Source organism: Lissotriton vulgaris, chromosome 2_1 (genome assembly GCF_964263255.1).
Source record: "Lissotriton vulgaris chromosome 2_1, aLisVul1.2, whole genome shotgun sequence".
Lineage (NCBI taxonomy): Eukaryota > Metazoa > Chordata > Amphibia > Caudata > Salamandridae > Lissotriton > Lissotriton vulgaris.
In genome coordinates this window covers 1077509192-1077528633 of record NC_141687.1, presented here as the reverse complement: position 1 = coordinate 1077528633, position 19442 = coordinate 1077509192, and the positions used below count along the sequence as shown (strand labels likewise).

Genomic DNA, 19442 nt, shown 5'->3' with positions numbered 1-19442 from the left:
GCTGATCCGGGATAATGCCATACCATATACTCTTAAGCGCCTTATAATCCTCGCGGTTATATAGCAACTTTGGTTTGGCTTTATCAAAACATGTCGTGTAAGGTGTCATACGAATTGGAATACTACCCCCTCGCCAGTTCTGGCGACGGGGGTAGCATTCCACCCTTCTAGAGGGAGAAGACATGTTACTTTGCTGAAACGCGGTTGATTTAAAATGAGCCTCAGATCCACAAAATGGATGCCCCTGCCACAGACACGGGTCTGGCCTCCTGCTGCTGACCGAAACCCGGCAGAGGAGGCCTGGACAAAGAGTTTCCTGTCACAGGGCGGTGTCAAACCACCCCAGACAGGAGATAGTGGATTGGAGTAGGGAGGTTTCAAAGAAACCAGACACTGCCTGGGGAGCACAAGGCTGCCCCTTGCAGGATCCGGCCAAACCGGTTCTGGGGCCTCCCAGCCCCTGTCCCAGCGCGGCCAGGATCAAAGGAGAGGGGTGTAACCACCCCCTTCCTGGGTCCCACCCATAGGAGGGGACCTAGCAGGATGTCCAACCCCCTAGATTCGAATAAGAGGGGGAGCAGTCCCAACGGACTTCAGATCATCCTGAAGAAACATAAGAAACGAAATCTGGACCCTTCGACTTTCTACACGACGTGAGAAGACTGAAGAATCTCCCTTGTGGTCAAGGAGTGACCACCCTGTGCAAACAGGCACCATCCAGCCCTCGACCCTTGCTTTGTTGCAGTTCCCGCCGGAACTCGAGCGACAGAGATCGACGAGATCAAGCTTGCCTGCCTTCTACCTGCCCGATCCACAGTCCCTGCAGAGCTGAGACCCGTGGAGGCGACCGGAAGCGTGGGGCACGCCATCTTGAAAAGGCCACGAGACGCTGACCGTGCAGCCCACGAGTGACCCTCGAAGCTGTACACCGGGGTTTGAGAAGCCCCAGCCCCGAGCTCCACTTGCACCAAAGCTCACCCCTCCACACTCGACGAGTGCTGCGTGGGGCCCTTCTGCCTGTGTGTGCTCGACGCGTTGGCCCGGTCACTTGCCAGCTGGCTTGTGGCCCCTGTGCCGACGAAACTTGAAAACCGACTTGCTTTTCTGGTTGCTCCAGATCTGCACCAGCTCCTGTGAAAAGGAGCACCCACTCTGACCCTCCTGGTTCGAGTGATAAGCAATCTCCCGGTTCCGCGTGGATTGCTTTTGCCAAGTGCTGTTTGCTACAATCTTCAAGCCGACGGTGCTGACGGCGAGAGCCTACGTGGGACAGATCGTGACCTGCTCCTGGACGTCGCAGATGCCCCAGAGCCCACGTGACAGCGGAGAGAAGCCTATCGACAACCGCCTGATTGCGCCCGACATTGCCTGGTTCCGTCCTGGTTCCACCCTGGTCACTGCTGAGTGACCCAGACTCTGTCCCCTCTGCTTTCAGGTACTTTTCTACTTCGATCCACCCTTGGATCGCACCGGACACTTCTGCTTCACAGCGCCTGCAGCTGCAACAGCTCCAAGCACCAAGAACCTGCGTGACAGAACCCGACGCCACTTCGACCCTGTGCACCCACGGCCTGTGGGTGAGGTAACTTTGCAACGCCGGTGTCCTTACACTGGCACACACCTCTAGGGTCTGTGTCTGAAGTTTTGTGTTTCTAGGTTCAGCGGAAGTATCATTTAATTCACTTTAACTAACTTTTACGCACCATTGACTTTACATTGGTGCGCGCCGCACTTTCCGTGCTGCACCCGTATCCTGTGGGCTACTCCCGACTTCTTCATTGCTTGTCCTGACTGCTCCCAGCGAATCTCTAGGCCCTAGGCCTAACCATTGCTCGATAAGTGTTACTTATACCATTTTTTTAGTATATGGTCTGAGTGGCCCCCCGCCCTCAGCCATAATTGTGCCAACTTTATATGTTTAACAGTGCTTTTGATTTAACGCTTGTGCCCCTTTCCTCATAAAGAGTACTGGGGAGTAATTTAGAAATAAATACATATATTTTTACAATATATACTTGTGTGGTGTCCTTTCATTTGATTACGGGATTGTATGTGGTAAAACAGCTCGCTTAACACGACCTCTTAAGTTTAGCCTTTAGGCTGCTTAGTCCATGCTACCACTAGGATAGCTTGTCTAACAAGGTTGACTTACAACCAGACATCTTTGGGGTTTGTTTGGACTGATACCCAGTGGTTCCAGAATTGGAAACACTACATATCAGGCCAACTTCTCACACTGGTCTTCTGAAAACACATCTGGCACCCCGGAGAGCTGTCACAGAGCTGCCCGCCCTGTGACAGGTCCCAAAGAAGTTGATCACATTTCTCCTCTTGTTCACACCCTACAAGGGGTTCCCAATGAAGCAAGAGACCAAATCCAAAATGTCCTGCTCCACCCACAAAGCCCTCCCCAATGCCACACCTTTCTTCTTAGTAGAAAACTGAAAACCTCTGCTGCTTAATTTGGATCAACAAATGCTGAAGCCCTCCTGCTGGAACCTCCAACATTCGAACTACAACGCTTTATGAAATAACATTCTCTGGCAGTACAAAAAGAATCTGCTACCAGCTCTAGTAAAACCTTGAATGTTGCAACATTTAACAAGAAACTCAAAATCCCACATAAGAGACACTTTGTATGAAGCTAGGATCACTTCTCTACATCCCCTTTTTAGGTCGAGCCTGGGTAGCAAATGCACTGCTCTGCGAGGCATGCTGTATTAGAGTAGGTACTTGAAGCTCTGCCCACTCTCTGACCATATTTGGCTTGTGTCTTTGTACCTTGTAAATGCTGGCTTCTGATTTGGTAATCAGCTTGTTAGTCCCTCCTTAGTACTGCCTTGTCTTCATTTGTAACCTTCCATGAGGACTGGCCCTTTTACTTTGGTTATTACACCATCTGTGTCGTTTACTCTGTTAGCACTATTTTATTTAATGGCTTTTGCCCTACTGCAGGCACGACGTGCTTTCCTTATATTCACAGGCGTCATGCGTGCTTTCACTTTCCAAGCAGCCGGGACAATGGCGGCCACTTGTTTGCAATGCCATAGGTCTCGCATTTAGGAGAGTTTGAGCTATTGCCATTGTAAATGACAATAGCTTAAACTCTCGCAAATGAGACACCTATTGCTTTACAAATCTTTTATTTGTGGGTTGTTTCCAAGCGCCCCATGCCACGCTTGCACGTAACAGAAGCCACGCCCCTTTCTTTATACACAGGTCATCTGAAGAAAGGGGCGTGGCCTCTATTAAGTGCAAGCGCGGTATGGGGCTCTTGGAAACAATCCGCAAAAAAAGAAACAAACAATATTTACAATTCAATTAGTCTCACATTTGCGAGAGTCTAAGCTATTGACATCTACGGAGCCAATAGCTTAACCGCATCGCTGCGGCGGTTATTTTTCTGCTACGCGGCTTTTTTCTAAAAGCCGCGTTAGATGACGAGCTCAGCTCGTCATCCGCACACGACCACCGTGGCTGATGACGAGCTGAGCTCGTCATCAGCATCGAAGGGGTTAAAGTCTTGTAAAGGCGAAACCTAGTGCATTGCAAATGCTTGTTTCACTTATCCTATCTATCCAGATATAATCTGACTGACCTTCGTCTCCTGATTCAAATTGTTGGGTCCATGTGCTTTCGATGTTGCTCTTCTGTTATTTATTTTATAATGATTTTTAATCATATTCTACTTGTTCTCTTTTAAAACACTCTGATGCCCTCGTGCCAGGTTTGAGCTACATAAAACCACAACAGGGAGTAAATAAGAACATTAGATGCAGGCTTACCTCTGAGCATACAAGTGGTAAGGCGGACTTGTGGTGATGAAAAGAATGACGCTGTTTAGGAATGCAATTGCATAAGCAAAAACAACATGTTTGAATTGCTTTTTGTTTCAGGTTAAAATACGTAATATGGCTCTTATGAAGAGGTGTTGAAATATGAGAGGTGATGTGAAGTCAACAAAGCTGCATTCCGCTCTCTTTCTTTTCCCTCCCATCTCCCTCTCTCGTGAGAGTCAGACATCATAACTAGTGGCCTCTCTCTCCGTATCACACACACACACAGGTGAGGGATAGACAGTGTGTATGCACTGTGCAGGCCTGCGCTCTCTCTCACTCACTCTCCCTTCTCTCTATATCTGGGACAGGTGGAGAGACAGGTACCATATTTAAAGGCCTGCTCTCTCTTATTTCCACTCCCGCTTTCTCTCACTCTCTCTCCCCCTCCCCTTTTCCTTTCTTTCTCCCTCTCTCCTGCCACTCTCCCTCCTCCCCCCTTTCTTTGTTTCTCTTTCTCTCCAGCTCCCTCACCCTCCTTCTTCACCATGGGGCAAATGAGGAACGTGTAGAATTTGTAGAGGCCCGAGCTCTCTCTCCCACGTTCCCTTTGTCTCTGCTTCACCCGTGCTCTGCCTGTCTCTCGCCCTCACTCTCCATCCCTCTCACACAGTCTCAGGTGAGCGGGAGCCGCAGCCTACACGAGCCGCCCCTCTCTCGCTTATTAGCGCTCCTTTTATCACAGTTTCAGCTCAGAGCACAAAGGACCAATTAGCCGATATTCATGTTTAATTGGACCGGAGAAAAGACGAGATTAAGGCCTTTTATCAGACTTTTCAAAGCGTATTCTCAAGGAGGATAAGTGCTTCTGAGCACTGCACCAGCCCCTGACACCTTCCGGCGGTCTGCGATAGCGGTGTGTCCTCACAGTGCCCAGTGGCGTTGCAGCGGTGCCTTGGGCCCAAGGGCTAGCAAGGGGAATGCGACCCCATCACCAGATTTGGGAGTATAATGCTCGAATTGGAGTACGGTAGTTCCCTTGCCCCCTTGGTCGCTGGTGATAGTGCACCTGCTGCACCATTGATAGCCCCGGGCAGAGTAGCACAGCTGTGGTGTCACCTGCTGCGACATCTGCATGTGAGAGGCCGAGCCTATCGCAGGTGTAGCGTCTGCCTACGGGGTACCAGACGACCTCAGAGGCAGGCGCCTGCCCTTAGTTGACTCCTGTTTATCCCTGGTTTGACGTCACCCTCTGTGGAGACCGCAGCCTTTCGCATGACGTCACCCTCGGTGGAGACCACAGACTATCTCATGACGTCACCCTCTGTGGAGACAACTTCACACCCTCTGGAGACCATAGACTATCTCATGACGTCACCCTCTGTGGAAACCGCAGCATATCGCATGACGTCACCCTCGGTAGAGACCACAGCCTATCTCATGACGTCACCCTCGGTGGAAACCGCAGCCTATCGCATGACGTCACCTTCGGTGGAGACCACAGCCTAGCTCATGATTTCACCCTCTGTGGAAACCGCAGTCTATCTCATGATGTCACCCTTTGTGGAGACCGCAGCCTATCGCATGACGTCACCCTCCGTGGAGACCACAGCCTATCTCATGACGTCACCCTCTGAGGAAACCGCAGCCTATCGCATGACGTCACCCTCGGTGGAGACCACAGCCTAACTCATGACATCACCCTCTGTGGAAACCGCAGTCTATCTATCTCATGACTTCACCCTTGTGGAGACGATGTCACCCTCTGTGGAGACAACAGCCTATCTCATGACGTCCCCCCTCTGTGGAGACCACAGCCTATCTCATGACGTCATCCTCTGTGAAGACCGCAGCCTATCTCGTCACCCTCTGTGAAGACCTCAGCCTATCACATGACTTCACCCTCGGTGGAGACCACAGCCTATCTCATGACTTCACCCTCTGTGGAGACAACGTCACCCTCTGTGGCGACGACGTCACCCTCTGTGGAGACAACAGTCATAACAGCCTATCTCATGACGTCACCCTATGTGGAGACCACAGACTATATCATGACGTCACCCTCTGTGAAGACCGCAGCCTATCTCACATCACCCTCTGTGGAGACCTCAGCCTATCACATGACGTCACCCTCGGTGGAGACGACGTCACCCTCTGTCGAGACAACAGTCACAACAGCCTATGTCATGACGTCACCCTCGGTGGAGACCACAGCCTATCTCATGACGTCACCATCTGTGGAGACCGCAGCCTATCGCAATGACGTCTGCCTCGCGGAGCACACAGTTTACCGCAGGTGTGGAGTTCGTCTTTAGGAGAAAGTAGCCTATTACAGGTGCTCGGTCTGCACAAAGGCTTCAGTAGACTCTCAAAGGGGCAGTCTGTGCCTATATCCAGAGACTATGGTATCAGAGGCGCACCCCCTGCAAAACATAGATCACCGTTTATCACAGGTGCGGATCCGGCCTTCAAGAGACCACCGTTTATCACAGATATGGCAATTGCTTATCAGAGAAGACAACCTAACACAGGACCTGCTTTCCCTATAGACAGGGCCACTAAAAGTAGGTGATTGTGCGGCCACGGAGATTTTCGCATAATTATACATTTGCCAAATTTGCCACCACCTTTCCATCATCTGCCACGTAATCTGCAGATCTCAACAAAAAAGATGTTGTTTCTAGCTCAAAAGCTGCAAAATTTACTAAAAATGTAGCGACACATGTTGCCACGTCGTGGTAGACCCTTTGCAAAGTTGGGATGATCGCCTTTCTGTTGCTTATTGCTAAGTTTGGGTATTAAGTTGGTACTAATGGGGTACAACCAAGGCCCAGACAGTCACCAAGTTTAAAAATGACAAAGACATGAAGTAAAACGTTTACAAAATGTGGAGCATTGTGCCACATCATTAGCCTTTTCTTGCCACATAATCTGGTCAACCCTGTTACATAATTTGTCTCTCTCCTACCACATAGTTCTAGTAATTCTGCCTTTGGGACGACACAGTCTATCACAGGTGCACAGCAGAGACGTTTTAAGGCATGGGCAAAGTGGGTAATTGCCCAGGACCCCCACCTTCCAAGGGCCCCCCTAAGAAAGTGAATCTTCTCAATGTTAGACTGCTGTCTAGTCTAATTCGCTCTCAAAACCTCCCTCCCTCTCTGGCTAACATCTGTCTAAGACTATCTCTTTACCCCGTGTCATTTTAAGGACTTTTAGGGTAAAATTTGTTTCAAACAGGGGCCTCCAAAATATGACTTGGCCCGGGCCCCCAAAATCCTTAAAATGACACTGGTGCACCGTCTGCCTAAAGCAGACCAAAGCCTGTCAAAGGTGCAGTGTCTGCATACAGGAGTCCACATGAGTTACATCTGCCTACAGAGTACATGGAAACCTTATGCTGGTGCAACTGTTGTGTCTGCCTATAGAAGACTGTGGCTTAGCAGACCTGCTGTGCCTGCCTTGATGGAAACCATTGTTTATCAGAGGTGCTACATCTTCCTATAAAAGATTATACTCTAACACAAATGCCTATGGGGGACCATAGTTTATCACTCGTGCGGTGACAGTCTATATGAAGTTCATAGTCAATTATAGGTATGCTGTCTCCCTATGAGCAGGGTAACTGGATTTATGTAGCAATTGAGGCCAAATTATGTGGCATGCTTGATAACATTTTGTCGCAAGCAAAAGCAAAATTATGCAATATAATGCGGCACAATCTGTGACAGTATTACTTTGTTTGTCATTTAAAAAACTTTTAAGACTGTCGGACCAAAGGTGCACCTCATTAATGCCAGTTTCTGAGCTGAAAACAGCAACCAACAGTTAATGGGTCAGCAGTTAGCATTTGCAAAGGGTCTGTATTGCATGGAAGCATATTTCAACAATTTTTGCAGTCATTTTTGACCCGCTTGTACTCAGACTTTTTGTTGGTGAAATCTACTGAGGGTGGTGAAAAATCAGTGTAATTTGCTTTCATGTAATTACGTGAAATTTCAGAAAAATTGTCCAAAATCATAAGTAATTATGCAAAAATGCGAAGCCAGCAGTAACCGCTATATTTTACTATGAAATGCTTTCTCTGATTCATTTTAGATGCAAGGACGCATTTTGCGTTAACAAATTAGTTCCCAAAACACAAGTTTTGGAAACAGCAGCTGCTTGAGTTCCAGTGATGTGTGCAGTTCCCGTTCTGTCATTTACCAATAAATGGAGCTTCATTTCACACTATGGCATAATGTTGCTTTTATGGATACATTTATATCCGAATAAAGATTAATTGAATTGAATTGATAATGGTGCAATTTCGGGAATTTTGCTTAAGATCTGCAGTTCGGAACACTCGAAACTATACAAATGACGCCAGCATAATTAAAAGTTCACCTTGGCATAGTTGGTGCCTTTGGGTATCTGCAATCATCCCATTACACTAGGAAGCATGCCACCGAAACAATACTACTGTGTAAATACAATATACAAGTAGCTCACTGGTCACTTCATGATTCAAGACATCTGAGCTCAAAGCAATGGATGGGTGGAGGAAATGGATGCATGGATGGATGGATGGATGGATGGGGTGGTAACTGTTCGGGTGGATGAGTTGGATGGGTAAATGAATGACTGATTTGGCAATTTTGCTGGGGAATTGATGATTTGATAGATAGGGAGTCGTTGGATGTATGGATGACTAAATGCTGGCTGTGCATTGGTGGGTGGTTGATAGAACATACAGTTAACTAGACAAATGGATGGATGGATGAACGGATGGATTAGTATTTGCATGGGTGGATGCAAGGAGGAAACATTTATATCACAGTAAAATATCTTTATGTGCTGAAAGGCATGGGTTTAAGAGAATGTAGAAAAGAAGAAGATCTTCAGAATCATCTGAATGAAGGACCTGTAAGATCTTCGTGGCTAGAGGACTCCTCGTTGCTCAGGCACAGGGCCAAGTCGCGGCATGGAGCACACCCTTATCCATGTATCACATTATCTGAACTTCTTTGGTATTGTAGTTCATTTATTATGTAATCCTGGGCTGCCTGAAAAAAAAATGTATGTGCATCAAATGGAGGTCTTTTCTTTAACTTAGTTCTGTATTCCTAGCAAGTGGAGGCTTCTGTTGACATTTTATGATTTATCTGGGAGCTTTGGAAAGCTTGAAATCACCCCACAGTTCAAAACCCAGGTCCAGGATTCTGGGGTTGCATGAGTCCGGCTGAATGTGGGACAAAAGCCTTATGCTGTATTCCGCAGTGGAATCCAGAGCAATTGTAGTCTAAACCAGTCTACATGAGTGAAGTAGTGTGGCTCTCTGGTTAGAGGCGGCAGACCCGAGAGCAGAGGACGTCCCGGGACCAGGGTTCGATTCCCGGCGCGGCAGGTTTCTGGACCAGGGTCAGCGGACTCGATAATTCTCTCGCCTCGGTGCCCACTCTGATCAGCGATCACACTCGGCAACTCTGGGCATTAGCTTGCCTCATCTTCACTAACGGCCCCACCAGACCGCCGGGGATGCCTGGTCTCACCCTGGAGATACCCATTAAGGGACCATCTCTCAGGGAAGCCAGGAAGGGTTTCGCAGCGGTCGAAGCGCCTTGGGACCCTACGGGTAAGTAGTGCGCTATATAAATGCCAATACATTACATTACATTACATGAGTCATTTAGAGGTGTGTAAGCAGGGAGTTCACAGAAGCACATATACTTGGGTTCTGTCCTCACAGTCAGGCTGATAGTACTCGTAAGCTTTGGGCCTTGAACTCCTAGAGGTCTAACTCAAGCTTTTACACGCTTGAAGATTTCTTGAGCAATCTGATGTAGCTTACTAAAGATTCTTTCTTTTGATGTAGTGGGGAGGGGGCAAAAGTGTATTTGCACTCCAAGCTCTTCTTTCAAAATACTTTTTTTAAAGTACAGATAACTTACACTGCTGGCCAGAGTAGAGCTATCCATGCTGGTTTCAGGAGGTCACAAGTCCAGAGGTTTGGAGGAGGTCTACTGCCCGATTCAGCAGGTCTTGCTTTCGTCAGCCAACTATTTCACGACTGTTCTACATTGAACAATTCCAAAGTCTAGTCTTGTTATTACCCAAAAAAATCATCAAAGCCAAACAATAGCTTTAGTGGAGTAAGAGGGGATTCTTTCATAATGAGGATAACAGCCCATTTAAAACCTTGACCGCAGAGTAGATTTGAATCTAAAATTCCTTTTGACATTGAACAGAAGTTCCATGTCTTTTGCCTTCATTGTTGTAGCTGTTGGACTTCTTTAAATTCCGTGGCCAATCGAAGGTGATTGACTTCTGGTCTAATCTGCTAAATACACAGATTTCAGTACTTACGCCATTACAAAAAAAACATTTCTTCAATCCATTGGTAAATGTGTATAGGACAGATTGTGATTTTATCCTAGCATCATAGGTATCAATCTGTCTTTCAAAACCAAATACTATTTTATTTCAACATTCTATCCTTCTTGTGGCTTAAACTAAATGAGGCAGGAAGAAAATGAGTTATCTTCTTGCTGCTTGAAATAAAGGAAATATGTTTTGTTTCATAAGCCATCCAGCTTTGCACCAATAGTGTTTCATCCAAAATGGCACCCAGATCTCTACTGTGTGTTAACTACTGAAAGCAATTGCTCCCGTAGCATGAGTTTGAAGCTTTCCCTTCATCTCAACGAATATGATTGCGTACTATGATGAACTAAGCTGAATCGAGATATCATGCACCCCCACTGAAATCTTTTGTAGGCAACAACTTCATGGTTGGGGTTCTTATATATGTCAAGTGACTGTTTTTGGATTAACTGCTGTTTGGAGACCTTTGCTGTCCAAACATGACTTATTATTGTCAATTTATTAAAAATGTGAAGGTCGAATAAAAACTCACTTAAAAAAAGATGCCATGGTGTTTGTCATATACCTGGCAAATTTACCTGGACAGGCTTATGGTCACATTTAGAGTTTAGAGGGAATGGACAATTGTACCATTTTGGAGGAAACTCTGATTAATGAGTATAATTCTATTGATTTTCTTGCACAATACTATCCCTGTGGTGGAGGTAATTCCGTAGGTAGGTTGAGCTACGTGTGTAGCATTTCGATTCTAAAGCTGAGGATTTTCACTTCCTGCTACACTCCAAGAGAGTCCATTTTCTTTATTTCCAACATTAGCTTTCACTGTCCTCTACTTGTTTAAGATTTGAAATAACGCTAAAATATTTGATCAAATCCAACTCTTGAGAAAGTATAATTCATTGTTGAGATCTTCGTTGAAATGAGCACATCTATGTTGCATTTTGTGTCACATTGAAAATAAAACACAAAGGAATTGCTTCCAATTTAGAGAACTAGAGCAATATGTCCAGAAGCAGAAAGAGACACTCACCTGTTTAAGACTTGTATGAAGTAATCAAAAGGTGTAAGCTGGCCCACTGACCGTTGTACAGCATCAGTAGCATTGCATGTCCGGTGTACCAGTCTCAAATGCTTGAACCTCAGAGTCCTTAGGGACCACTGTATTCTGTAAGAAAAGCAGTATATGTATCAGATTGTTTGTGGTCTAATGGAAATGAAACATCTTTGGGGGAATAAAGTCCTATTCGGGCAAAGAAGGAGCTGTTGGCGTCCTCTGTACCTGGCTTGTGAAGGAAGAGTCTACCAGTGTCTCATGACCACAACAAGTCAGAAGACAGTGAAACAACTACAACAGCTATAGGATATTCCTGCTAAGGGCCTGTTTTTGGTTTATCAAGGAATGGCACTTTTGTCAAAAGAAAAGTATAAGGATTTGTATAACCTAGAGCAAAAGGGGTTAGTGTTAAGTTCCATCCCAGGGATGGTTAGTGTTGAGTTCCATCCCAGGGATGGTTAGTGTTGAGTTCCATCCCAGCAATGATAAATTCTGCAAATTTAACAGTGGTACCATTGGTAGAATTAACAGGTCTTCTATCCCACTGAAAGAGCACCCATTAAGCGGTTGCAACATTTTCAACGCTTTTGCGATGAACATGTCTCTGGAAGGCGTATTTCACATACTGTATTTCACTGTGTCACATGGCTTGCTCTCCAGGGCTCTTTAGACATATCACAGACCCCAATGAAATCCTGGAGGATGGCACAGGCTTTGGCCCAGATTTGCGAATACTTTGGGTCAGGTTTGTGTCACAAAAGCACTACATTTTAGGATATAGCACATTTTCCCTCTCTCCCTTTGACGCAAGGCACTGCAGCACTTTTGGTTGCTGTACAGTGTGAAATACTAGTAAATCTGGCTTAAAGGGGTATCAGTCCTTTATAATTAAATTAAATAAATAAATAAATCCTCCATGTACTCCTTTGCCTGTTTACTTCTTCTTTGTCTCTCTTAAAAACACTCTTTCTTTTGTACTCTACATATCTCTCTTTTTCTCAGCATGCATCTTGGTCTCTCTGCACACCTAATTCTGTCTTCAGCTCCCTTTGCATCTTTCATTCACTCATCTGACCCACCATCTCTCATGAACTCTGCCGCTCTCTTTTTTTGGTCTTGTCTTATCCCCTCCCCTACTTTCATTACACCGAAATATGAGTTTGTTCTAGATTTTTAGAGTGCTGTGTTGCCTTCCACCACTCTAGAGCATTGCATCGTCCATAAAATAATCTAAGTCATGTCAGAAGGGACCCTTATCAAAGTTATTTGGGCCCGTTCCGGTGTCACCAATGCCGAAGGCTTGTTCGAACGCTTCTATTATGAGAAGTTTCGTCAACTGATGGTACTTTGGGTCTGTCCTCATATTTGCTTTTAGAGCTCCATGGGTCTTCCTTGGATCTGTCTCTGTGTTTTTGATTCTCTCGTAAGCTTTTTGAATTATCTAATGTGATGTGTCTGCCAGTAGATCCTCAGCCAGCTTGATATGATGCACCAGCTCCTCCATGTACCCAGTAGGCCTTAGAAACATCAGAAAATGGTTTCATTGTGATCATTGGTCCAGGGAGAGGCACAGGAGCACTGTAAGCTTATGGTTACATTTTTGCCTGATTCTGCAGCCTTTGAAGCTTATCATGTAGTTCGACACAAAGCCTGGTCTGGACTATATTGCTGTGGACCCGGGACACAATCAAGGAGTGTTGTCAATTCACCTCCTCTGGTCTGCTGGTAGAAGTGGGATGAGCTTCCAGAGCCTGGCCATCTGTAGCTTTCCTGAAGGGCCAGATGGAAGATTTAAAGGGAATTTATATTTTAATTATTTTCTAGTTGGCTATCTCCTAACTAAAAGTCGCTAGCTTTGTTTGCTCTTTCGAAAAAGAGATCCATAACTTACTGAATGGTACTGTTCCTCATGCACCGTTATATTTCCAATGCCGTTGTTATAAAACACTGCAGCACATGGTGGCTGCCCATGTACAAGCCAAATGAATAATTGCATTGTGGTCTCTTATATTTTTCTCATGATGTCTCTCTGATACCCTATCCCAGCTCTTTCCTGTGTCTGTCAAATGATCCTCTCTCATTGTGACTCTTTTTTTTCCTTGTCGCCACAGATAAGCCTCTGCCTCAAGGAATATCCGGAAGCCTCATTGGGATTGTAGGTGGCGCCATTGTGGCCCTCTTCCTCATCGCCGTGGCTATTTCCACATTTGTCCTCCACAGAAGACAGCAAAAGAGTCAGACGGAGACAGACAGTGACCTGTGAGTAGATGCCACGTTCTGTGCCTGCGGAGAGAGGAGTTTGCCAAGCATTGGCCTTCAAACCATTCCATTGAAGGCCAGTGCATGGCTTGTGAGTGACAGGAAGGGAACCCCAGAAGGAGAAGCCACTGTATGGTCTTAGGCAAGGCAAAGGAAGCGGGGGAGTTCATAGTGAACTCCTTCTTTCTTTACCACCAGCTAAATTCGAACTTAGAGCCAACCTTGGGCCCTCAATCTTCCAAACACATCCATTTTGTCTCACTGTGCCCTTTTCCTGCTTCATCTCGATTACCACCTTTCCATATGTGATTCACAAATAGTCGCGGCCCACTCCACATCACTGGGTGCCTTATTCCTATTCCTAACTTCACCATCTCCCCATTACTGTACCCTGCCCTGTCTTCTCCACACCATGATATTATTTGTAGCATGTTTCTCTTTTCACTATGACATGACATCTCTCCTTCCTGACGCTTCCTTGCAATACTTCATTTCACTCTGAACAACTTCTCTCCGACATTCGACATCGCTGCGCCGAGCTTCAAACAACTCCTTGTCGCAATGGCATGACCCCTTTCTTTGCCCAAACCGCCCGCTGTCTCCCAACCCCTTTTGCCCCACTCTTCACCTCTGTTGTCACACTTCTTGGTCCACATCACTGTATCAGTGCTCCTCTTCACTCCTTGTCACTGAGTCCCACCTTGTCCCTCATCTCACTGTCCTGTGAAGGCTGAGGCAGCTGGCTGTACCAGGCGTGCAACACCCATTGGCCTCAAAGGGCTTCGGCCCCCCCGTCGTGTGTGGCAGCCCGGGATGAGACACTTCCCGGGCCCGTTCACAACTGCACCCAAGCACTTCACCGGTCTTTAAAAGACCTTGTGCATGTTAATGGGGCTTTGTTGTTGTTTCACCCCTTCTAAGAGCCCCTGCAGCTCGACTCTGCCGATTGCCTAAAGATTCAGCCCCCCCCCCGAAATTTTCTCTTAGCCCCCCCCCCCCCCGAAATTTGACTCTAGTTGTGCCTCTGGGCCGTACCTATGCTCAAACTGATCATTGGCCAGCATGCATGCACCCCCTCATCTCTGTTGCATCCACTAGTGGCTGGGCCTCAAAAGGTTAAGTGGCGGACCGTGCAGGTAAGCGCGGTGAGGCGAGTTGGGGGTGGTGGGGTGGAAGTGACAAACAACGGAATAGTGAAAATAAAATCAATAAATAAATAAAACCACTTACCTCGAGCTTGCCGCATCTCTAACTCTGAGATGCGGCGAGCGCAAGGTAAATGTTTTTTTTTTCACTAATCTGTCGTTTGTCACATCCACCCACCCACCCCCACACCATCGCGCTTACCTGCACGGTCCGCCACTGACAATGCTTTGTCACTTTTTTTTTATAGTATGTGTGGCTAGAAGAAGCATTTATATCATATTGTTTAATGTACACACCAGACCCTACCATTGTATTTGCCTTCTTTTGTAGTCTAAAATACCTACACTTAGACACACGGCATACTGTGCGCAGCATTAAAAAACCCTCAGCATCATAGACAACATGCCCTAAGAAAGTATTTTCAAGATACACTCCCAGAACCTCATGTTCACCAACAAAAACTCATTGTCCTACACACTCTCAGAGTGAACTTTCCCTGGCACATTTCTTATACATATTGGCACCTGGGTGGTTCACCACCAGTGTGCATTCTTAAACAGATTTACGCATTGATCCAAAACATTCTTTGTCAAGGAACTAATGAAGAAATATTTGGAACACACTCCTCCATGAATATTAACAAATGCATAATTATAAGTCGATTTAGCATTTTAGAATTCAAGAATAGACTGGTTTTGTTATGCAAAAACTGCCATCACCTGTCAGGATACAAATACAAAGCCTTGTATGTTCAAAAATAAAAAAAATACATTTTATAAAACAAATAAACTCTGTTTCGTGCTCCGTCTCTCTTTGTCTTTGTTATTTTTTGCATTTCTTTCTCTCTTTTTCATATTCTTCCTATGTGCCTTTGTTTGTGCTCCATTTCAAGTAGTTACATTAAATGAGGTGCTAGGGTAACATGGAGGCTCTGTGGCTAACATAGTATGAGAATTGCTCTCCATTGCTTCTTAATGTTGGTGGACATCTACTGCAAACACAGAAAATTCAGGTTTAGTGAAATTGAAGGAGTTCAAATTGTCACATGAAAATGTACACAAGTGCAGCTTCCGGTGATGTGTTTGAAGGGTTGTTTAAGTTCCGTGCACTTATTTAGATATGTATGATCGCACATGGTCTAAGAGGCAATAAGAAAACCAGAGGAAAAATGGAGCTTTTAACACCCAGAGCCTGATGCACTACAATCAGGCAGTAATCTCTCTGATTTAGGGCCTTATTAGAGTTGGGCTGATGACATACTCCATAAAAACGGTGTTAGATATCCGACAAATGCCATAGATTATAATGCACTTGCAGTACGGCACATAGACTTGTGCCCACCAAACTATAAATAAGGTCCTTCATTTATTAAAAGACTATGTATACAAAAGTTGAGGTAACAAACCTGTTTGTACAAGGCAATTCCCTCTTAAAGCTAAGGGAATCATGGATATAATTATCTGATTTTTATATTTAAATGTGTTTTTCATTGGTTCTTTGTTGAACACTTCTTTAGAGAGGCTTAAATAATATTCTTTACAAAAGCAATTTGTCATCTAAATCATTAACAAAGAGGTGAAATTGTATAAGTGTTTGAGAAGTGAATAGCAGACCCATTGAACTTCATTAGAGTGGCTGAGAAGTGCACAATAGGTTTAATACACTTGGCTGGCATGGCAGAGAAAAATGAAGCAGATTCAATGCCCTTCACAGCGGTGGCAATGAGGTGAACAACAGGGCCCCGGAGTGAACAACAAGGCTAAATCACTTCATGGGAATAAACAATTTTTGTTTTTGGGTATTTTTGAGAAGCGTTGCATGCTACATAGCTGCTAAATCAGAGAGCTAATAGTTACTCTAGAAAGGGTTGAGAATTGCACAGTAGATCTAATCTACTATATAAGGATGATGTATACATTCCTAATCTGATACACTTTATAAGAATCTCTGAAAAGCGCATAACAGTGCCTATGCACTTTATAGGAGTCACCAAGATGTGCATAATCTATTGCATTTATTATGATTCTCTAAAAAATTGAGGAGAAGCAAGCCGAATGTAGCCTTACGGCTAGAGCTGTGGAACTCGAAGCTGGGGAACGGGTCTGAGTCTCGGCAGGGATGCTTAACATCCTGTGATTCTGGGCAAATCACTTAGGGCCATATGTAGGTAATCTCTATTTACCGATTCTTAAATACCGAATTTTACTGATTCGGTATTTCAGAATTGGTAAATAGTATGTAGGTAAAAATTCGGAAAATTTTACTGAATCGGTAATATTCGGTATTTAAGAATCGGTATTTACTGATTCGGTAATTCCCATTCACCATTACCGATTCGGTAAATACTGAATCAGTAATAGGGGGAACATATTCAAGGGTGGCAGGGTGTCACATTGACACCCTGTTGCACCCCTGATTCGTGCATGTGTGCACATGTGGCACACATACATGCCCTAAGGGCATGTATGTCTGACACATGGCACTTTTAAAAAAGCACAAAATTGCTTTTTAAAGGTTTTCGATATTTACCACCAACTTGTAGTTGGTAGTAAATAACGAATCCTTACATCAAAATTGCACTCACTTGAGTGCTCCCTAAATAGGATTTTAGGATTCGGTAATTTACCGATTCAGTATTTTAAGGAATCAGTAATTTACCGAATCCTTAAATTACCGAATCAGTAAATTACCAAATCCTAAAATCTAGCCACCTACATTAGAAAAAGCAAAATACTGGTCGGTAACGGCAAATTTACCGATTTTCGGCTGTTAACCGACCGGTATTAAGCTACCTACATATGGCCCTTAATCTCTCTGCGCCTAACAAAAAGAAATGTGTCTGTAACAAAACTGGAGCTCATGTAAAGCGCTCTGATACCTGATATCTTCGGGTCGAGTTTGCGCTATATAAAACTCTAAAAAAAAAAAAAATTGGGAGAAGAACAGATGAGGTGTGTTGGGGAGAGAAAAAAAGGCAGAAGGGGTGAAAATAAAGTGGGAAATGCATCTGACATAGAAGTAGTCATGGTGCGCTGTTAAAAAGATACTAGGGCTGAGCAGAGAGCTGTTTTGGGAGGCAAGAGACTCTACCTCTGCTTCCGAAGTCTACATTTAAAGGTCTCATGCAACACAATCAAAAAGATACATTTTTCAGGTGCTCCACTGGTGACAATGGAAGGAAAGAGAAGGAGAGCTGGTGGAATTTCTTCTGGAGCATAGGCTTCTACCGGGTCACAGACTTTAGAGCTCAATGAGGAGTCTTTCACATGGTACTGAAGGTTTTAGGCATTACCTATAGTTGCACATATATGAGAGGCAACAAAAAAAACATATGGTTAAGACAATGTGATCATAGAGACCAATGTAAGCAAGACAAAATGATCCTCTGCTAGAGTGTGTTTTTTTTCATTCTTGCTTCATTTCACACATAGGTAGAAAATTGCACAGCTAACATGTTTCGCCCATATATGGCTTCTTCAGGGCTGCAAACATGCAGAAGCAACATATATAAATGCATAGAAATCATGAATTACAAATAATACCATTAAAAAAAAACATCAATCAAGATTGTATTTAAAACAGGGAATAAAAACATTAAAATACACATATATTACATTATAAGGACACTAAAAATGCACAGCACTGACATGTTTACAAACAAAAATGCTGCTTATATGACAAACCAGAGACTAAGGGCCATATGTATGAACACCTTTTCCCATAGACATAGAATGGGTAAAACCCTTTGATACAACTGGCCCTAATAAACTAATGTGAACTGAAAATATATGCACCAACACAGATATAGAGAATAATTACATCAAATAAACAAAAACAAAAAAATTATACATCAAAAGCTGAGAGTGACACTAACAACATACATAACCCATACCTAGAACATTCCACATACCAAATATGCACAAAATAATACTCGAAATAGACTTTTACATACAGAGAGGAAATCAAAGACTTTCATCGATTAAACATTATAATATAATAGCAAGACTGCTAGACCATTGTTCATCATAGAAATTATTTCAAGTAAGAAGAAAAAGACTGACCCAACATCCTATAATTGTTACGTCATGAACCATTAAAAAGGGTTTGAAAAAAGATGATTGCAGAATCTTACCATCCAAGAGTATCGAGGCAAAGGTTCTGATGAACCCGATCAACACTTAAATGTTCAGATATCCCTAACACTCTATAATATAAAATAAGGTCAACATAAGCAAAGCATTTATTATGCGTAGGCCTATACCCAGAAACTAAAAAGAGTAGTAACTACATACAACAAAATGTACACCTGGTGTGAGATACCACCAATGTGAAAAAGTGAAAAATCGAAAACCTTGCACCATCATTCCAACGTGTTTCCACAACATGCTGCCCAAAAGCCTAAGCACTAAAGATATAAAGTACCTGTTGGTAAAAAGCAATTAAATTAGCCACTATCTCCTCGACTTTTTAGACAGTGCTCCTTCTACGCCCTATTGTGGCTGGGGGCAATGAGCAAGAAAATGCCTCATTCAAAATTACGCTAAAAATGTCCAAGTTAGCTGTTAACTTTTAATTGTTTTATGCTCCTGTATGATCACAACTGTAACACGCCCATATAAGCTTCACCAAACAAGGGTCCTGATTCACAAAAGTAAACTTAGACCAAAAGTCTAATTTTAAACCTAAAGTCTAACTTTACTACTTGTAAAGTTAGACTTTTGGTCTAAGTTTGGACCAAAAGTCTAACCTAGACCAAAAGTCTAACTTTTCTAGTTTTCTAGTTATAACGTTAGACTTTTGGTCTAAGTTTACTTTTGTGAATCAGGCCCGATGTGTTTTCAAAA

The 19442-nt window shown here is 44.2% G+C and overlaps 1 protein-coding gene across 2 annotated transcripts in view; it reads left to right on the top strand.

Moving 5' to 3' along the window:
• NECTIN1 (nectin cell adhesion molecule 1) overlaps positions 1-19442 on the top strand; it is a 445468-nt gene that overhangs the window by 327745 nt on the left and 98281 nt on the right. For both annotated transcript variants that reach the window (XM_086956780.1, XM_086956779.1), the window contains exon 6: positions 13305-13452. In XM_086956780.1, coding sequence (XP_086812906.1) covers positions 13305-13452 — 148 coding nt within the window. The remainder of the gene's footprint in view (positions 1-13304; positions 13453-19442) is intronic.